Below are 18,884 nucleotides of genomic sequence, written 5' to 3'. Positions count from 1 at the left end.
GTTTTTGCAGTTCCCTGGAAATGTGAAACCCCCTTACTGACAATATCTTCTTTATCGTGGGGTCTGCACGCTGCGTTTTACATCAGGTTCTTTATTAGGGAAACATGAAGTTCCATTCAGACAAGAAGGTCAAGCTCAGTGACTTAAGGCTTTTAAAACTGTAGTCTGTTATACTCAGAAAGCAAACTAAGCTCAAGATGAAAAAAAATCCTCCTAAGATTCCAGGAGAAAAGAGTGATCTGTTGCATATTTCTGCTGACCAAAAGCCACCAACAACTAGACCCCAGCCTGGAAATGCACCTCACGGGAAAGCAGCCCAAAGATGTCAGCAGAGTGACCACCGGGCATCTCTCATTTACGTGCCCTGACCCATGAGCGCTTCCTATGCTACACCAGGAAGGAAGGCATCTTGCCCTGGAATTGCACATCCCTGGGCCTCATCAGAGCCGTGTGGTCCAGAAGCCCAGGTGACCTCCCCTCCCGCCTCACACTTCTTGTATTTTTATGGCTCCTCATAGACGAAAATGATGTTTATAAGAGAATCAGAAATTTTTGTCCGGGTGTTTCACAGTACCTCCCCTCGAAGACGACTTTCTTAGTATTTTTCCCATCAGCGAAGTCACCAGTTTCACTCCCTTCTTGCCAAAGGGTGGAAAATGTGTGTCTCTGCTTCAGCATCACGCAGACCCGGCTGCACATCTCTTGGGAGCCAGACCCGGCTTGGCCTTTCTCGGGGATTGTGGTGGCTCCTGGTCAGAGAGACCGAGGTCAGTCCTGAGCCTCTCACACCTGCGCACCAGGGCCTGAAAAGCAGAGTGTGAGCCTGTTAGGGCCCAAAGCGGAAGGGATGCTGAGTGTCATCCTGAGGGGAAAACTGGAATTGAACTGATGCCTTCTTATTTATGTATGTATGTATGTATGGCTGTGTTGGGTCTTCATTGCTGCACACGGGCTTTCTCTAGTTGCCGCGAGCGGGGGCTACTCTTCATTGTGGTGCGCGGGCTTCTCATTGCGGTGGCTTCTCTCGTCGTGGAGCACGGGCTCTAGGTGCGTGGGCTTCAATAGTTGCAGCACGTGGGCTCAGTAGTTGTGGCGCACGGGCTTAGTTGCTCCGTGGCATGTGGGCTCTTCCCGGACCAGGGCTCGAACCCGTGTCCCCTGCATTGGCAGGCGGATTCTCAACCACTGCGCCACCAGGGAAGCCCCCCTTCTTTTTTTTAATTAATTAATTTTTATTGGATTATATAGTTAATTTACAATGTTGTGTAGTTTCAGGTGTACAGCAAAGTGAATCAGCTATACACATACATATCTCCACTCTTTTTTAGGTTCTTTTCCCATATAAGTCATTCCAGAGTACTGAGTAGAGTTCCCTGTGCTCTACAGTAGGGCCTTATTATCTATTATATATATACAGTAGTGTGTATATGTTGATCCCAATCTCCCAATTTATCCCTTCCCTCCCCTTACCCCCTGGGAACCATAAGTTTGTTTTCTGTCTGTGACTCTACTTCCATTTTGTAAATAAGTTCATTTGTACCATGTTTTTAGATTCCATATATAAGTGATATCCTAGGATATTTGTTTTTTTCTGACTTAGTTCACTCAGTATGACAATCTCTGGGTCCATCCATGTTGCTGCAAATGGCATTATTGTGTTCTTTTTTATGGGTGAGTTATATTCCATCGTATATAGGTACCACGTCTTCTTTATCCATCTTTCGATGGACATTCAGGTTGCTTCCACGTCCTGGCTACTGTGCATAGTGCTGCTATGAACATAGGGGTGCATGTCTCTTTTTGAATTACGGTTTTCTCTGATATATGCCCATGACTGGAATTGCTGGATCATATGGTAGATGTATTTTTAGTTTTTTAAGGAACCTCCACACTGTTCTCCATAGTGGCTGTACCAATCTACATTCCCACCAATAATGTAGGAGGATTCTCTTTTCTCCACACCCTCTCCAGAATTTATTGTTTGTAGAGTTTTTGATGATGGCCATTCTGACCAGTGTGAGGTGATACCTCATTGTGGTTTTTATTTGCATTTCTATAATAATTAGTGATGTTGAGCATCTTTTCATCTGCATATTGGCCATCCGTATGTTATCTTTGGAGAAATGTCTATTTAGATCTTCCTTTTTTTTTTTTTTTTCTGTACGCGGGCCTCTCACTGTTGTGGCCTCTCCCGTTGCGGAGCACAGGCTCCGGACGCACAGGCTCAGCGGCCATGGCTCACGGGCCCAGCCGCTCCGTGGCACGTGGGATCCTCCCAGACCGGGGCACGAACCCGTATCCCCTGCATTGGCAGGCGGACTCTCAACCACTGCGCCACCAGGGAGGCCCTAGATCTTCCATTTTTTGATTGGGTTGTTTGGGTTTTTTTTTTTTGTATTGCGCTGCATGAGCTTTTTGTATATTTTGGAGGTTAATCCCTTGTCGTTTGCTTCATTTGCAAATACTTTCTCCCATTCTGTGGGCGGTCTTTTCGTTTTGTTTATGGTTTCCTTTGCTGTGCAAAAGCTAATCTGTACCTTCTTGTTGTGAGTCACACCCAGACCCCACCGCCCACCTGTACAGTCCCCACGTCAGGTACTGTGGTCACTTTTCAAACTATGGAAACAACACAACTGCATATTTTGCTGTGACATGGCTTTGTATAAAATTGCACAGTGCTGTTCCCTGATACAGGGGACTTCTGAGACTCAATCTCCTGCATGACCTGATGTGGAAATCCTATAGGGGGTTAAGGCATATCTTTTACATTGCTATTTTAAATAGACTAGGCAGACATGGATAGATAGATAGATAGGTGAATGGATGGATGGATAGATAGATGGGTAGATAAAAGTAGGAACCAAATATCTCCTTTATCCACAAGAAAGTTTGTGTGAACAAATCTATGGAGCAGGTTATCTCTTTTGACGCTTTATGTACAATAATACTAAAATATTGGGCCAAAAATTCTGAAGGCATTCCTGGTGGAATGGATTAAGACTGCTTTGGTTGCATTTGGTTGCATTTTGGATTCTGTTTGAGTTCATGAAACTCTTCTTTCATTGTGTTTGATCCATTGTCATCACCTACACAGATGATATGATTTATTAAATGTCTCCCGTGATCTATGTTGGAAAATCATAAACTAAGCATCATCTGAAAATTTAAAACACTGGTGAGAAACTGCATAGTTTAGTTTCTGAGTATGTGTGTGTTTGAAAATTGAAAGCTCTCAACACACCAACTAAGAAGGAGTATTTGGGTGAGGAGGGAAAAGAGCAACTCCTTCAGCCCCTCCGCCACCCCTCAGACCCCATACACGCCTGTCTCAGTCGTGTTTGCTGTTTTGCTTCTAGAATATAGTTTTTGTTTTGTTTTTTGCAGTACGTGGGCCTCTCCCTGTTGTGGCCTCTCCCGTTGCGGAGCACACGCTCCGGACGCACAGGCTCAGCGGCCATGGCTCACGGGCCTAGCCGCTCCGCGGCATGTGGGATCTTCCCAGACCGGGGCACGAACCCGTGTCCCCTGCATCGGCAGACGGACTCTCAACCACTGCGCCACCAGGGAAGCCCTAGAATATAGTTTTGATCACGAATTATTTAGTGAAACCAGTCCTCAGCAGCATCATGGGGTAGTCTGACCTCTAGAATGTTCTTAAATGCTTTTTGGTTTAATGTGGCAAAATCATGCCAAGAAGAGCAGGAGACGGAAGGCCTTCCTTGTAAACTGCATGTCCTAGCAACGTATGAAAAAGTCTGCCCTCGCTGTGTTCGCTGAAGTTTCTTATTTTTCTTTTCCCTTTGGTTCGATCTGGAAGCATTTAAGAAAACAGACTCCTCCGTTCAAACCACAATAATAGCGCTTGCTGAAGACAGATAATTCTTGATAGAGCAGCATTTCAAGCAAATCTTTCAATACAAGGCAAACACGTATATAGTCGGGAGCTATGAAAAACAAGACACCACTAGTCTTCCTCGACCTCTGATAATTCCTCCACAATTATATTCTCCATGACGTGGTTGGAATTGCTTCCTTTTTGTCATACAGGACCATTAAAATACTCTGCCTCAGAGAAAGTCCCTGGTGGTCCAGGGAGTCGGCGCTTCCACTGCCGTGGCCCGGGTTCGATCCCTGGTCAGGGAACTAAAATACTGCAAGCTGAGATGCGTGGCCAAAAAAAAAAAAAAAAAAAAAAATACCCTGCCTCAGAAATCTGCACTTGGCGCGGAGAATTAAATAAAATCCACACGCATGAACGACTGTTCCAGTGACTGCTTACATGAGTTGTTATGAGTTAGAACTTTAGAACAAGCAAATAGTAACACGTATTTGTAGTGAAACAATGTCCTGACTTGCCTGACAGAACCTGGTATGATTACGATTCCTTTACTAGTAGGCGAGTGTTTTCTAACATTGACCTGAAGTTGACCGTTGATGCTTCCAGGGGAAAAAACAGAACACGTACTGAATCTTCTACTGTCCTTAAATGACCTGATGGACTATTACATCCAATAGACAGACCTCTGGACTGCTCAACCTTAGAGAATGTACATAGGAACTGGCTTCCCTTGTGGCTGTTTTTTAGCCGCTGTTAAATGGAGAGGAGAAAAATTGACGTGACTACAGTGCATGTGAGGCAAGAGATGAATTTTACAGAACTACGTTGGAGATATTCTCCAAATGCTGAAGTATACGTAGCCTTTGAAATTCCGAACATATCTGAGCATTCGGGCTTTCCTGCCCTCTCCCCCCTTGCTGACATCATCGCTCGGGCTCTCTCCCCGCTGGCTGGCCTCCCTCCCTTTCTTTCCCCATATCCCACCCGCCCATTTATTTATATCTCTTTTTTTCTTCTCTTCACTCTCCTTTTTTCTTATTCATGGGCAAGATATTTCAAAGCCCTAGAAATGAAACTGAAATGCACTAGTGCCTGGTCACAGCCCCCGCAGGGATTAGATGTTTAGATAAGGGAGGAAACAGCCCATTCCCTGCGATGCATTTGTGCCATGGAAACAGGTTCTTCTTGTCACTCCTCTGCTGGGTCTGTCTGATGTGTTTTCCACTCCTGTCTCGTCTAGACAGAAGTCAGCTTGCATCCCCCATCTTCTCAGACAGCTTTGTGAGTCCATAGCAGTCAGCTTACTCAGAACCCACACATGTCTGTCATAGTACCTGCTCTGGCCTCCTTTTGTTGACGTTCCGACTTTACCCTGATTGCATCCTTCAAAGACCAGTGTGGTGGGGGGGGGGCAGGGCCACGGAAGACTCCTTCGACAGCTGTCTGCACTCAGGTCCTGACTCAGCCGTCTGCAAACAGCCACAAACAGTATCGCGTTACTTCTATAGCACTGTCTCATGGCATGCAAAATCGAAACTCCAGAAACCAACGTGTCTTACTGGTTGGGGAATGGTGCACATAAAAGTGCGGTGCCCTGACTTTCAATGTGCATCACCAGGGCCACCCACCCTCCTAGATCTTGGAGAGTGGAATCTGTGCTTTGGTCCCGTGAGTCACGATGTGAAGTAAATTATAGTTTAAATGTACTGAGGTGCTGAGCAGTGGGAGGGCAACAGTGAGGACGTTTGAATGTGATTCCAGGTTAAGATAGTGGAGTAAACAAAAGTGGGTTGGGTAAAGCCTGTGGTTCCCAAACTGTGTGGCAAGGCGCCCTGGGTGCCACACCATCCGGCAGAGGTGCTGGAGATGCTGGAGATTTTTGACAAACACAGTGACACTTGACATCTCATGGGGACGACTGCCGGCTTAAAACAGTTCCAACGTTACATCACTCTACATCCTCTTCTGTGACGTCATATCTCTGTGAAACTGAGTTTTTGGTGTGTATGTGATAAAAAGCAAGTCCCACGTGAAAATCAGGTGGACTGTGAAAGCAGGCTGGCTGGGTCTCATCTGATTCCAGGAGGGATTGTGCCCTCCCAGCAGGTACGCACATCCATTAGTAAGTGATTGTGGTGATTTAAGAATAAAATACTGGTATTTTTCCTTCAATTTATATGTATTTTTTAAAACAACAACTAACTTGTTAAGACCTAAATATTATTACGTTCTTTAGAAAGAACTGCTTAACAAAGGAGGCTATTCAGTATATCTTTAGGTTTTGGAGCACCATAAAAAATGACTGAGACATTTAGGGTCTCGTGAACCAAGAAGGTTTGGGGAGAAATCGCTGCAGAGAGAGGGAGAGGCACCAAGACACCAAAAGGAAAACTGCGTGACTGTTGGAACCCTGAGATCTGCATGCCTCTGCCCCTCCCCCCCTCCAAGGCCAGCCTGGTGGAGACCGAAGGGCTCATTTCTGGGTGATGGCAACGTCCCAAGAGAAAAAAAAATCCATCTATTATGATGCGGGAGTTTCTCCAAGACAGAGGCCATCTAGATTACCCCCAGGGGAAGGCCAGGGCGAGCAGCCGCTCTCTGCTGTCCAGATTCCCGTCAGCTCAGAGCCACGTTGGACAAGAAGAGATCAAAGGCGTCTGAAGAAGCCTCCCTCTGGGATGATACAGGAGAGCATGAGCAACTCCCCAAAAAGCAGCTTGGAGGAAACAGACTTGCCAAGAGAAGAAGGTGTAAAAACAAAGCAACGCTCTCGTCGGAGGGGTAAGAAAATCAGCACATCCAAGAAGTAAAAATAACAGGTATAAGCGGGGAGGAGAGGCGGGACGTTCGGAAAACAGGGCGTGCTTGCAACGAAAAAGCTGGTAGCAGACATGAAAGTTAGGAAATGTCTCGCAACATAGGAGAAGAGGGCAGAGAAGGGATGTAAGAGAGAAAAGGTAAGAAAATTAGATGGTAGAGACCCGCCCCGGTAGACTACACATTCATAAGTAGGATTCCAGGAGGAGAGAACAAAGGGAATTTGTTTTTCATTCCCCGAACGGAAGGGTATCAGTTTCCAGATTGAAAGGCCCCGCCGAGAGCGCGACGTATGAAAACACACTGACAGCGGCCCGCACCGCTGTGAAATTCACAACATCCAGGACGAGGCCACGATTCTCCCCGGCTCCGGAGAGGAAGCACCAGGTCACAGCAAACTAACAGTATCAGAGTGACCGAGGACTTCTCAGCAGGCTTACTAGGCACACAGACAGCGAAGCAACGCCTTCCAGGTTCTGGTGTAAAAGGACCTCCAACTCCATAAGGAGATGCGGTCAAGATTTTTCAGAGTTGCAGGGTCTCAGGGATTTTCCTCCACAGCTTGTCTGTAGGGTGTGCTCCCTGCAGCGAGAGAATTCACCGGCCACGGCAAGATGTGAGGACAGGAGCATGCCAGCAAATGCAGCCAGAGGCCGGGGTCCCTGGAAGGCACAGCTACACATCGATGTGTGGCAAGGACGGACACGGCAAGGCATTCATCCCTGAGAGCTCAGGGCCGCCGCCTATCTCCTGCCCTGACAACAGACGGTTGCGGGTGAGCTGACCCCAGGTCGCATCTCTGCTTGGCCCGGCCTGTCACACGGCCTGCCAGGTCAGTGGGGAACACTGTTACCACCCACGGAAGTGCTCTGATTTGACCCGGTGCTGAGATCTGGAAGTTGGCCATGTTGACCTTAAAAAGAGAGATTTCGGGGAGACAGACACCACCAGTGATTCCTTCCGGCTGTCCAGTTCCTGCCCATGCTTAGCCCCTCCAGGTACCCACCGACCCATCTCCGGGAGCCCCAGATTTCCCAGGAAACCCCATGGCCTTGCCCACCCCTTACCCCTGAGGGCTTTGGTAAAAGTCTAGGGAAGTTGAACTTCTTTCTGACAGTGGGAAGGTGGCCTTTTTTTTTGTTTTTTTTAGCATCTTTATTGGAGTATAGTTGCTTTACAATGGTGTGTTAGTTTCTGCTTTACAACAAAGTGAATCAGCTATACATATACATATATCCCCATATCTCCTCCCTCTTGCGTCTCCCTCCCATCCTCCCTATCCCACCCCTCTAGGTGGTCACAAAGCACCGAGCTGATCTCCCTGTGCTATGCAGCTGCTTTCCACTAGCTATCTGTTTTACATTTGGTAGTGTATATATGTCCATGCCACTCTCTCACTTCGTCCCAGCTTATCCTTGCCCCTCCCCGTGTCCTCAAGTCCATTCTCTACGTCTGCATATTTATTCCTGTCCTGCCCATAGGTTCTTCAGAACCACTTTTTTTTTTCCTTTTTAGATTCCATATATATGTGTTAGCATACGGTATTTGTTTTTCTCTTTCTGACTTATTTCACTCTGTATGACAGACTCTAGGTCCATCCACCTCGCTACAAATAACTCAATTTCGTTTCTTTTTATGGCTGAGTAATATTCCATTGTATATATGTGCCACATCTTCTTTATCCATTCATCTGTTGATGGATACTTAGGTTGCTTCCATGTCCTGGCTATTGTAAATAGAGCTGCAATGAACATGTCTTTTAGAATTATGATTTTCTCATGATATGTGCCCAGTAGTGGGATTGCTGGGTTGTATGGTAATTCTATTTTTAGTTTTATAAGGAACCTCCATACTGTTCTCCATAGTGGCTGTATCAATTTACATTCCCACCAACAGTGCAAGAGGGTTCCCTTTTCTCCACACCTGTTCCAGCATTTATTGTTTGTAGATTTTTTGATGATGGCTGTTCTGACTGGTGTGAGGTGATACCTCATCATAGTTTTTTTTTTTTTTTCGGTACGTGGGCCTCTCACTGTTGTGGCCTCTCCCGTCGCGGAGCACAGGCTCCGGACGCGCAGGCTCAGCAACCATGGCTCACGGGCCCAGCCGCTTCGCGGCATGTGGGATCTTCCCGGACTGGGGCACAAACCCGTGTCCCTTGCATTGGCAGGCGGACTCTCAACCACTGCGCCACCAGGGAAACCCCTTCATTGTAGTTTTTGTGTGTGTGTGTTACGCGGGCCTCTCACTGTTGTGGCCTCTCCCGTTGCAGAGCACAGGCTCCGGACGCACAGGCTCCGCGGCCATGGCTCACGGGCCCAGCCGCTCCGCGGCATGTGGGATCTTCCCGGACCGGGGCATGAACCCGTGTCCCCTGCATCGGCAGGCGGACTCTCAACCACTGCGCCACCAGGGAAGCCCTGTAGTTTTGATTTGCATTTCTCTACTGATTAGTGATGTTGAGCATCCTTTCATGTGTTTGTTGGCAATCTGTATATCTTCTTTGGAGGAATGTCTACTTAGGTTTTCTGCCCATTTTTGGATTGGGTTTTTTTTTTTGCTATTGAGCTGCATGAGCTGCTTGTATATTTTGGAGATTAATCCTTTGTCAGTTGCTTCATTTGCAAATATTTTCTCCCATTCTGCAGGTTGTCTTTTCGTCTTGTTTATGGTTTCCTTTGCTGTGCAAAAGCTTTGAAGTTTCATTAGGTCCCGTTTCTTTATTTTTTTTTTATTTCCATTTCTCTAGGAGGTGGGTCCAAAAGGATCTTGCTGTGATTTATGTCACAGAGTGTTCTGCCTATGGTTTCCTCTAAGAGTTTGATAGTGTCTGGTCGTACATTTAGGTCTTTAATCCATTTTCAGTGTACTTTTGTGTATGGTGTTAGGGAGTGTTCTAATTTCATTCTTTTACATGTAGCTGTCCAGTTTTCCCAGCACCACTTATTGAAGAGGCTATAGGTGGCCTTTTCTTTACACAACAAGATAAATACTTGTTAGTCAGCATTTAAAAACTAAGTGAAGTAAGTCAGACAGAAAAAGACAAATATCATAGGATATCACTTATACATGGAATCTAAAGAAATGGTACAAATGAACCTATTTACAAAACAGAAATAGAGTCACGGATGTAGAAAGCTTATGGTTACCAGGAGGTAAGAGGGGAAGGGATAATATGGGAGATTGGGATTGACATATACACACTACTATGTATAAAATAATTGACTAATAAGGACCTATTGTATAGCACAGGGAACTCTACTCAATACTCTGTAATGGCCTATGTGGGAAAAGAATCTAAAAAAGGGTGGATACATGTAGATGTATAACTGATTCACTTGCTGTACAGCAGAAACTATCACAACATTGTGAATCAACTATACTCTAACAAAAATTATTTAAAAATTAAAATAAAACAAAAACTAAAGAACACATTTTTGAAGGATACATATATATGTGGTAAACATATAAGGAAAATCAAAGGAGTGATTATCTCTAAAGGGGAAGGAAGATTCAGCTGGGGAGGGCGTATGGGGCATTGTACAGTATTGCTCATCTTTTATTGCTTAGACTTATTGATGGGTATGCAGGGTTTCATTTCATTGTTACTCCTTAAACTGTGCATTTTTATTAAAAAATTTTTTTATTGAAGCATAGTTGATCTATAATGTGTTAATTTCTGCTGTACAGCAAAGCGAGTCAGTTATACATATATATAGTCTTTTTCATATCCTTTTCCATTATGGTTTATCTCAGCATATTGAATATAGTTCCCTGTGCTCTACAGTAGGACATTGTTGTTTATCCATCCTATATGTACTAGTTTGCGTCTGTGAACCCCAAACTCCCAGTCCATCCCTCCCCCAGCCCCCTCCTCTTTGGCAACAAGTGTGTTCTCTGTGTCCATGAGTCTTAAACTGTGCATTTTAAATATCTTTCTCTCTATATGATACAGTTTGAAGTGTTTAAAAATCCTTTATAAAAATTTATACAAGCCTTAACAGCTACGCACACTGAATCTCACCTGGCTGATTTTAGCCCAGAGTCCTTTTTTATTAGTTGTGTTAGCCAAACCATGTGGTTTGGAAGGTAAAAGCTGGATTTTTTTTTTTTTTAAGTTAGGCTGGCCCCCAAAGGGGGGGAAAAACCTGTGAAGGAAGACATTTATGAAAGTGTTCCCTCATTACCCAGAGGACTTAGTAATATTATCCTTGCTGCTTCATCATTTTATGTTTCTGCAAACAAAATGGTTTTGTTTGTAGTTAACCAAGAGTTCAGCATGTCCAAGAACTTGAATGAAATTTGGGGTTAACCTCTGAGAGATATCTATGTGATTAAGTAATTTTTAGGTAACTTTAGAAAGTAGAATTTACCATCAGCAAAAATGGTTTCCAATTTACTACGTTATTATATGCCCACAAATCAAAAGTCACCAGTTAGGAAAATTGGATTAAAAAGGATTGTGCTTAGACTTATTAATAACTTTAAATTTTTGCGTTCTTTAAAGGACAGTTTTTTAATAAACATAAGTGAGCCTCTAATTCCCTTTATTTGAGACAAGCAGTCGCTTCCTGATCCCCATCCCTCACCAAAATGTACTTCACAGATATCTTAAGTCTTTGTTCGAATAAGATGTTACTGGATGAATATTCAGTGCTGCAGCTGGGCTCATCTCCTGTCCTGCTGGCTTTCTTCATCCCTGTAATGTCAGAGCCAAGCTGAGACGCTCCTTTCTCTCAGCAAAATGTGAGCCTCTTGTCACTTGTGGATGAAATTTTCCAAGAGAGGCAAAGCTGAACAACTTTTAGGGCACTGGACTAATGTTTTATCTGGTAAAAGTCCCCGAGACGTAGCGATGTCCGAAGATCACCGAAAGAACTTGCCAATGCTTCTTTATTCCTATTTTTTTCTTCCATATGTAGACAGTCCAGTCGGTCATCAGCTCTGTGTGTGAATCTGCCTCATTGTATGCAATAGAAGTGTTCCTGAAAATTCATAGAAAATGAAGTTAGTTCAGTCAGATTTGAAACATGCAATCTTTTCATTCTCGAAAGGGCCCTCTGGAGGAGAAGGCACAACTGTATAAACAAGCTCAGCTTTTCTTAAAATGGCATAACTTAAAAAAAAAAATCAAAATTGTAGATAACATAAGAAGACACTCTAAGAGTTGGCCAGATCATCACTCCAAAGCCACTTTCTGTTATCCCTGCTGGCTAAGATTTTATCCTGATGTAAAATGTAGGTTCAGGGCACAGAACTGTATTAAGTGTGAACACAGTGTTTACGGGGAAAGTGTTCTCGGGCATTGAGAACAGGGGCGGTTCTCTGTGTCTCCAGAAAGTCCATCTTTCCAGGCTGAGAGAAGGCCGTTCAGGAGCCTCAGCCCTGGGAGGACAGTGCAGGGAGGGAGGGGTCGGCCACGGCAGCTGACGGCCCCAGGCTCCCAACAGCACCCTCTAAGACGGAGCCCATCTCCCAGAGGACAGCCAGGATGGGGGTGGTTTTCCCCAAATCTCGACAGGCTGGGCAGTTCATTTCTTCTCCCACCGTCATGGCCACATGACAGTGTCCTCTGGACTGGGCTTGTATCCTTCCAGTGTATCTTGTATATTGGAGGACACACAGCCCACCTACTTGGGCAGATGTGTTTCTAGTGAGTTACTTGGATAGTGAGAGTGTTCAGATCCAGGAAACTCCTTGTTTCCCATCTTAAAGCTTTTATTACTTCATTTCACATTGGGTTCCTCATGTCCTGGACCAGGAAAAAATGCAGAACAGCTAAGAGGCCTTGTCCTCTAGGAGGAAGGAGCTTGTGGGGGACGGGGTGTGACCGTCAGCATTTTGGCCTCAACATTGATTAACCGTGACCTTGAGAGGATCCCTTTGGACCTTAGTCCTCACTTGAAGAAATGAGCAACTTGGGCTGGTCCACATACAGTCCCTTTCAGCTGTAATATCCTGTGCTTTATTGACCCTCCTCTGGTTAAGGACACTTCTAACTCATCTCGTAACCATATGTATTCAATTTAAAATTCCCAGTCCCCGTTGCCTTTCCAGTTACATCTCACTTTCCCAATGATTCATCCTATGTGAAGCTCTGACTTGAATTATTTCCACACTTTATTCCTCTTTGATTGAGAAGCCTTGAACTGTATGCAGTACACTCAGAAACACACAGGGTACCTTCCTTCACACTCTGTCATCCTGTCGTTTTCCTTCTGTTCAGTGAGCCTTTTTATCAGTAATAATTGTGTGCTTTAAATGTATTCAAGCCTTGGGACTTCCCCGGTGGCGCAGTGGTTAAGAATCCACTTGCCGGTGCAGGGGACACATGTTCGAGCCCTGGTCCAGGAAGATCCCACATGCCATAGAGCAACCAAGCCCGTGCGCCACAACTACTGAGTCTGCGCTCTAGAGCCTGCGAGCCACAACTACTGAGCCTGCGAGCCACAACTACTGAGCCCGTGTGTGTGAACTACCGAAGCCCGCGCGCCTAGAGCCTGTGCTCCACAACGAGAGAAGCCACTGCAATGAGAAGCCTGCACACCGCAACAAAGAGTAGCCCCCTCTCACCGCAACTAGAGAAAGCCCACGCGCAGCAACGAAGACCCAATGCAGCCAAAATTTTTTTAAAAATTAAAAAACAAAGTATCTCATGCCTTTACCTGCAGACTCTTTTCTTAATATGCCAAACAGCTCAGCAGGATTCCTTGATGTTTTCTGAGCCAGGAACTCGGGTGGGTCCGACAGCGCAGTGTTTTTAAACTGTGGATCATGACCCATGAAAGTGGGTGGCAACCACCACTAGTTTAAAATAAAATCGAAGAGAAAATATGTAGTAACCAGAATTTTCCCACTATTTCTAGCACAGGAAGTCTTCAAGGATACCATTCTTTCAAAAAGAGAAAATAATTTTGTTTGTTTGAAACAAGGCAACGCATTATTAAGAACTCAGTCTATCTTGTAATTGAAATCAGTGCCCACAAGCTCTCTTGGGACATAAAGGAAGACTCACTTTCATTTTATTTATCGTTTAATTGGTTTACCTTTGCGTTTATGACTTTTACTGGTATTTAAAAATTGACATGTAATTTTAATAGTTAAAAATGTTTGTATTAGAAGGTAGGACTTTCACCCACAGTGAGCACTTTGCCCTCCCAGTGTTTAAAGCATAAAATAGGTTTGAGGGCAAGTTTGCTAATTTTCATGACTGATGTTTGACTCCAGGGGAGACGCATTCCTCTAAATTCTGAAAAGCTTGCCCTCAGGGCTGTTAGAGAAAGAGCTTGGAAGAGAAGCGTTGCCCACGTCCTGGTCTATCGGCTCTTGAAAGCATGGCCGCCCAAACATCGGTGGCTCCAGGTGGCGACCACCCATGTCCCTAATCCTGAGGGTCAGCCGCTCAGCTTAGCCCCAGTGGGGCACCAGACTTGGCCCGCCCAGGTGGGCTCACTCCACGGGCTGTGGCTGGCCTCCAGGTTGGCAGGGATGAGCCGGGTGGTCTCAGTTGTAGTGGCCCATCTCTGCTCAGGGGCCCCTTTCTCCAGCCCCACGGCCTCCATCCCTAAGGGGTTCAGCCAGGCTCCCAGAGATGGAGCAGGGCGACAGGGGACCTGAGGCTTCGGCTCAGAGCAGACATCACTCCCACCGCTTTCATGGTTAAAACAGCCGTCAGGCCAGCCGGAATCCAGGGCTGGGGAAGGGAATGGGGCTGCAGAGTCCCATTGCAGCGGGGCCTGGATGCAGGAGGGGGTAACTGCAGCCATTCCTGCAAAAAATCTATGGTACAGAGTCTCACGTGGCCCACGTAATGTGCGAATAATCGACAGGCTCTGTGGGAATCAGAAGTATATGACTTTTCTTAACATTTACCAACACAATCATCTTATGTTACTCGTACAATATGGATAATCATTGAATTTAAAAATAGTTAATGCACTCCCATAATAGTACATACGTACATACATTAATTAATTCATTAGAAATAGCTAATACATTCTAGATCGAGCTTCTTCTTAATGGAACAGCTGACAGTTCCTGATGACAAAGCAGTTAGCATGCGCCCGGCAGCGCCCTAAGCACACTGTGTATCGTGTCACAAGAATAGATGGTCGTGAGGAGCGTGGAGTCTGGAGCTCGTCTTGGTTCAAGTTGCCACTCGAGCTGCGTGACTCTGGGTACATCAATCAGCCTCGCTGTGCTTCAGCTTTCCTGTCTGTAAGGCAGGCTAAGCGTCGTAAATGTAACTCTTGAGGTGGACACGAGGGTTAAACCTAAATTCATCTGTATCCGGTGTTGGTACTGTCACCTAGTGCCTGAGAAGGGCTTCCGTAGCCCTCAGCTGTTGTCATGGTTACCACCATCACCCCTCACAGTAACCCTGTGACGGTGGATGTATGAGTCATGACTCATACAAATCCTAAAAGGCAGGTTCTCTTATTATCTCCACCTTCTAGGTAAGGGCACTGAAGTTTGGGGAGGCGGACCAAAGCCCCTTGGGGCAGCGCCCGCATTCACGCCCCGGCAGCTGGTCCCGGCGTCCGGGCTTTGCGTGCTACAGAACGTGGCCGCACGGCGTGACGGTGGTTTCCAGAATAATTGTCTGCAGTCAAACATTTCCACGTTCTGTTCTTTTTTTCCCATTGTCAGCTTTTCAGAGAAGCTTGATTTTCCCCACCAGTGGCTTTTCAGTTGAGCAGCTACACTGTAGTTGAAAGGCCTTCCATGACCATCAAGCAAACGAGGCAGGAGCTGGCATCTTCCACGTGCCTAGCACAGAGGCACACCCTTTGCAAACTTCTCGTGTCCTCTACACAGATACGCTCATGAGGTGTATGTTATCCCTGTTATAGAGGTGAGGAAACCAGGGCTGATGAAAAATCGCAAAGAGTGAGTCCTACTCCAAAGCTTTTGCCACTAGGTTGAACGGCTAAATTAAATGTCAAGAGATTCTCTTGTGGCCACTTCGTAAAGTGGCCCTCTAATAATTGTTACTGAATTTGCTTGTTTTGGAAAGGCAGAGGGTCTGGCTTCTCCGGGGCACCTTTGTGGCCGCCCTCTGATGAGTTCCTCGTTCTCTTCCTTCCAGAGGAGATCTGCACGCTCGTCATAGCAGAGGCACTCCCCGAGGACGCCGGGATCTTCACGTGCTCGGCGAGCAACGGCTACGGGGCAGCGAGCAGCACCGCCCAGCTGGTGGTCACCTCAGGTATGCGGGTCCCCACCCGGAGGACGGCTCAGCCGCCAGGAATGCTTTGCCCCGGGGGCCATCCTCACAACCGGGGTTTCATCACGAAACAAAAGGCTGGGGTGGGAGAGGGGGAGGGGAAGCGGAGATGAAAGCACGAAGGTGATGATGTAGCAGCGAAACACTTGTGGGGCCCTTCCTTCAGTCTTGGGATCTTGGTCTTGGAAACAATGCGATGGCTGCCCAAGGGCCTCCTGCTGGCCCGGAGCTATGCTCACACCAATGTCGACGGGGTCTGGAGATACTGGCGCAAATCAGTCATTGTTTAACCCACTAGATAAACCTAGAGAAGCTGTAAAGATCTTAGAAACCAGATTTCATTGAGACTGGACGCCTATGAAAAACTAAAGGAATGTATCTTATTACTAAAACCAACATTCAGAAATATCTGGGCAGTTTTTTAAACTCAGAAACTTACTGCTAGGGAGAGCAACCTGAAACAGTTCTTTTCCTTTATTTCTTTGACCTTTAGTTAACTGTTTTCTACTATTATTAATTAGCTTTACCTGGTCTTTACTGCCTTATTTCTTTTGTTTATTTTACGTAGGTTTTTAAAATACCTCTTTGGCCAAGCCCAGTACGGGGCACCATGGTTAGGAGGCAGTGAAGACGCAGCCGAATTTGCACCTAGATTTCTCTAGAACAGGGAGAACTCGTGCTAGGGGGCGGCAGAGACACAGACAAAACCAGTTGAGGGCTGTAGTGGGGAATTAGTGCTTTTTCATCTTCATTAAGAGAAGAAACGTAAAGTTCACCTTAACGGGACACCAGTTGATAGGAATGAGGGCTCTAAGTGTTAACAGGAAACTCCGGGGTCATGATCAGAGCTCCAGGGAGGATCCCAGTATTTTGATTTTGAGTTGAAGACGGTCCCAGCAAATGGCCACAGCAAGAGTGCAGTGCTCCAACCACGTGGCCAAAACTCCGGGCTCCACGTCCACATGGCAGAAATTAACATGCAGTATTTCCCATTTTCCTCGGGGATAAATCTGCTCTAGGCCAAACATAAGAGCTATTTTTGGGCTTTCTGTTCACCTCAGTAGGCATTTTTTGGAGCTCTGCTGGACTCTGGGCAAGGCAAGGAATACAAAGATACTCTTAAGATGCGTTCAGGCCATTGACAGTAACAAGCAAAACTTTCTTTTGTACCAAGTTACAGCTTGTGTCAGTCATGTGAACCGGAAAAAATTATCCGTGAGGTTGTAAGACATTTCCCTTAGACTCAGAGCTTTACTTGGCTTTATGATGGATGAGTGAATGAGTGAACGAGTGAATACCCATTGCCCAGCACAGAAAACCTCTGTAGCCTATGCTGACGTCAGCAAAGCTCAGGTAGGATGTTCCGTCGGATCCACGGGCTGAAATGCAAGAAGGCAAAGCATCATTAGTTGAAACCGTTTGTGCTCTCTTTTTTTTTTTTTTGGATTCTGTTTGTGTGTGTGTGTGTGTGTGTGTGTGTGTGTGTGTGTGTGTGTGTGTTTTAACCAAGTTCTATCTTTAGCTCTTGTTTGAAATTTGTTAATGAATTGGTAGCGGGTCTCCCAGCTGGTGGGCCATTCAGGAAATGAAACAGGTGCAGTGAAATCAAGCCTGGGGGAACCAGGCCCCCCCTCAGCGTTGCCCCTTCAACAGCCAACAGGACCCTGGGCCCCCAGGCTGTCTGTGACGGTGGGGAGGGGCTGTGGATCATGAGTATATCACGGTGTCTTCCTCCTGTCCCCTCCCTCAGCCAACATGGACACCTGCGGCTATGACTCGGCCGGAGAGGCCAGCAGTGGTCGCTTCCAGCCCTCCCCGCTGCCCCCTCCAATCTGGGAGACCGGCTCTTTCGAGTTGGCGTCACAGAAACCAGCTGAGATCCAGCACGAGACCGGCCCCGTGTTCGGGCTGAGCCCGGCGGCCCTTCAGTTCAATTCCGCCGCGGAGAGGGAAACCAACGGCGTCCACCCGGGCCCCGGAGTGAATGGACTGATGAACGGCAGAGCTGACGGCAGCAAAGCTCTTCCCAGCGCAGCCGTCCTGCCGTCGCCCACAAAGGAACCCCCGCCTCTGCTTGCGAAGCCGAAACTGTGAGTACCCCCGTACGGCTCGATCACACTGTGGTACTTGTGCTGAATTGCCTCTGTTGCCAGGGAAACCGTTTTGCCTGGGCTCCACCACGGGGCAAGCGGCCCCTCCTGCAGGCGAGTTGTCCCGGGCTGGTGTGACCTTTGCTACCAAGTGGGGTCCTTCAAAAATGTAAATGGTACCCCAAAGTAAAGAAGGTAAATGAGAAGCTTGGTCCAATCTGCCTTTTGCTAAAAACTGTAACTGGTTTCAGCTGTGAAAGTATCTGCGCCTGGTGCAGCCTTCCGACGTATGCAAGGGTGTAGCCCTCCCCAGAGGAGATGGGAAGGGACTACGTTGAGCTGTCTATTCAAAGCATTTCCAAGTGTTTCACGTTTAAGAATCGGTAAGGAAATCCGATACAGATAAGCACGGGAAGCCTGAAAGCTGAGGATGGAGATTGCGGGTGTGGACCCTGGGGAAGGAATGAGGGCAGAGCGCCCTTCCCGCCCGACCCACTGGGCTTTGGGATCCACGGATGGCGTGTTTCCACGGTTACCACCTTTGTATTTGGTTTCCATTATTTTGTTAGGATGATAAACCTTGCGTGCGCTGTTTCCGTTGGCACCACACCGGGGAGGGTGGTGACGATCGGAGCTGTCACAGTGTCAGGAGGAGGAATCAGGTAACAGAACAGGCCTCGAACCACTGCCCTGATGGAGGTCGGTGGAAACGCCAGAGTCACATCAGATGTGTACATGGTCTACGTGGCCACATTTCCTTGAGAATGAATTCTCCAGGATCTGGGAAAGCGCCCTGCGTTTCCCCGTGATGTCTGAGCTTTGTGATTTGGGGAGGAAGGATGGCTTCAGGACAGGAGTTACTCTTTGCTTCCCTGGTACTGAACAGCCTGCTTTATTCTCCCTTCCATCAGCT

At 46.7% G+C, this 18,884-nt stretch overlaps 1 protein-coding gene across 1 annotated transcript in view; it reads left to right on the top strand.

Moving 5' to 3' along the window:
* Positions 1-18,884, top strand: part of PALLD (palladin, cytoskeletal associated protein) — a gene marked incomplete at its 5' end in the record, with an annotated part of 382,869 nt that overhangs the window by 172,024 nt on the left and 191,961 nt on the right. Inside the window, 2 exons of the mRNA XM_082624950.1 lie at positions 15,744-15,863; positions 17,632-17,971. Coding sequence (XP_082481076.1) covers positions 15,744-15,863; positions 17,632-17,971 — 460 coding nt within the window. The remainder of the gene's footprint in view (positions 1-15,743; positions 15,864-17,631; positions 17,972-18,884) is intronic.

This window comes from Mesoplodon mirus (genome assembly GCF_964341445.2).
Source record: "Mesoplodon mirus genome assembly, chromosome: 1".
Lineage (NCBI taxonomy): Eukaryota > Metazoa > Chordata > Mammalia > Artiodactyla > Ziphiidae > Mesoplodon > Mesoplodon mirus.
Note: the sequence above shows the minus strand (reverse complement) of the source record. Positions and strands in the feature narration are given on the sequence as shown.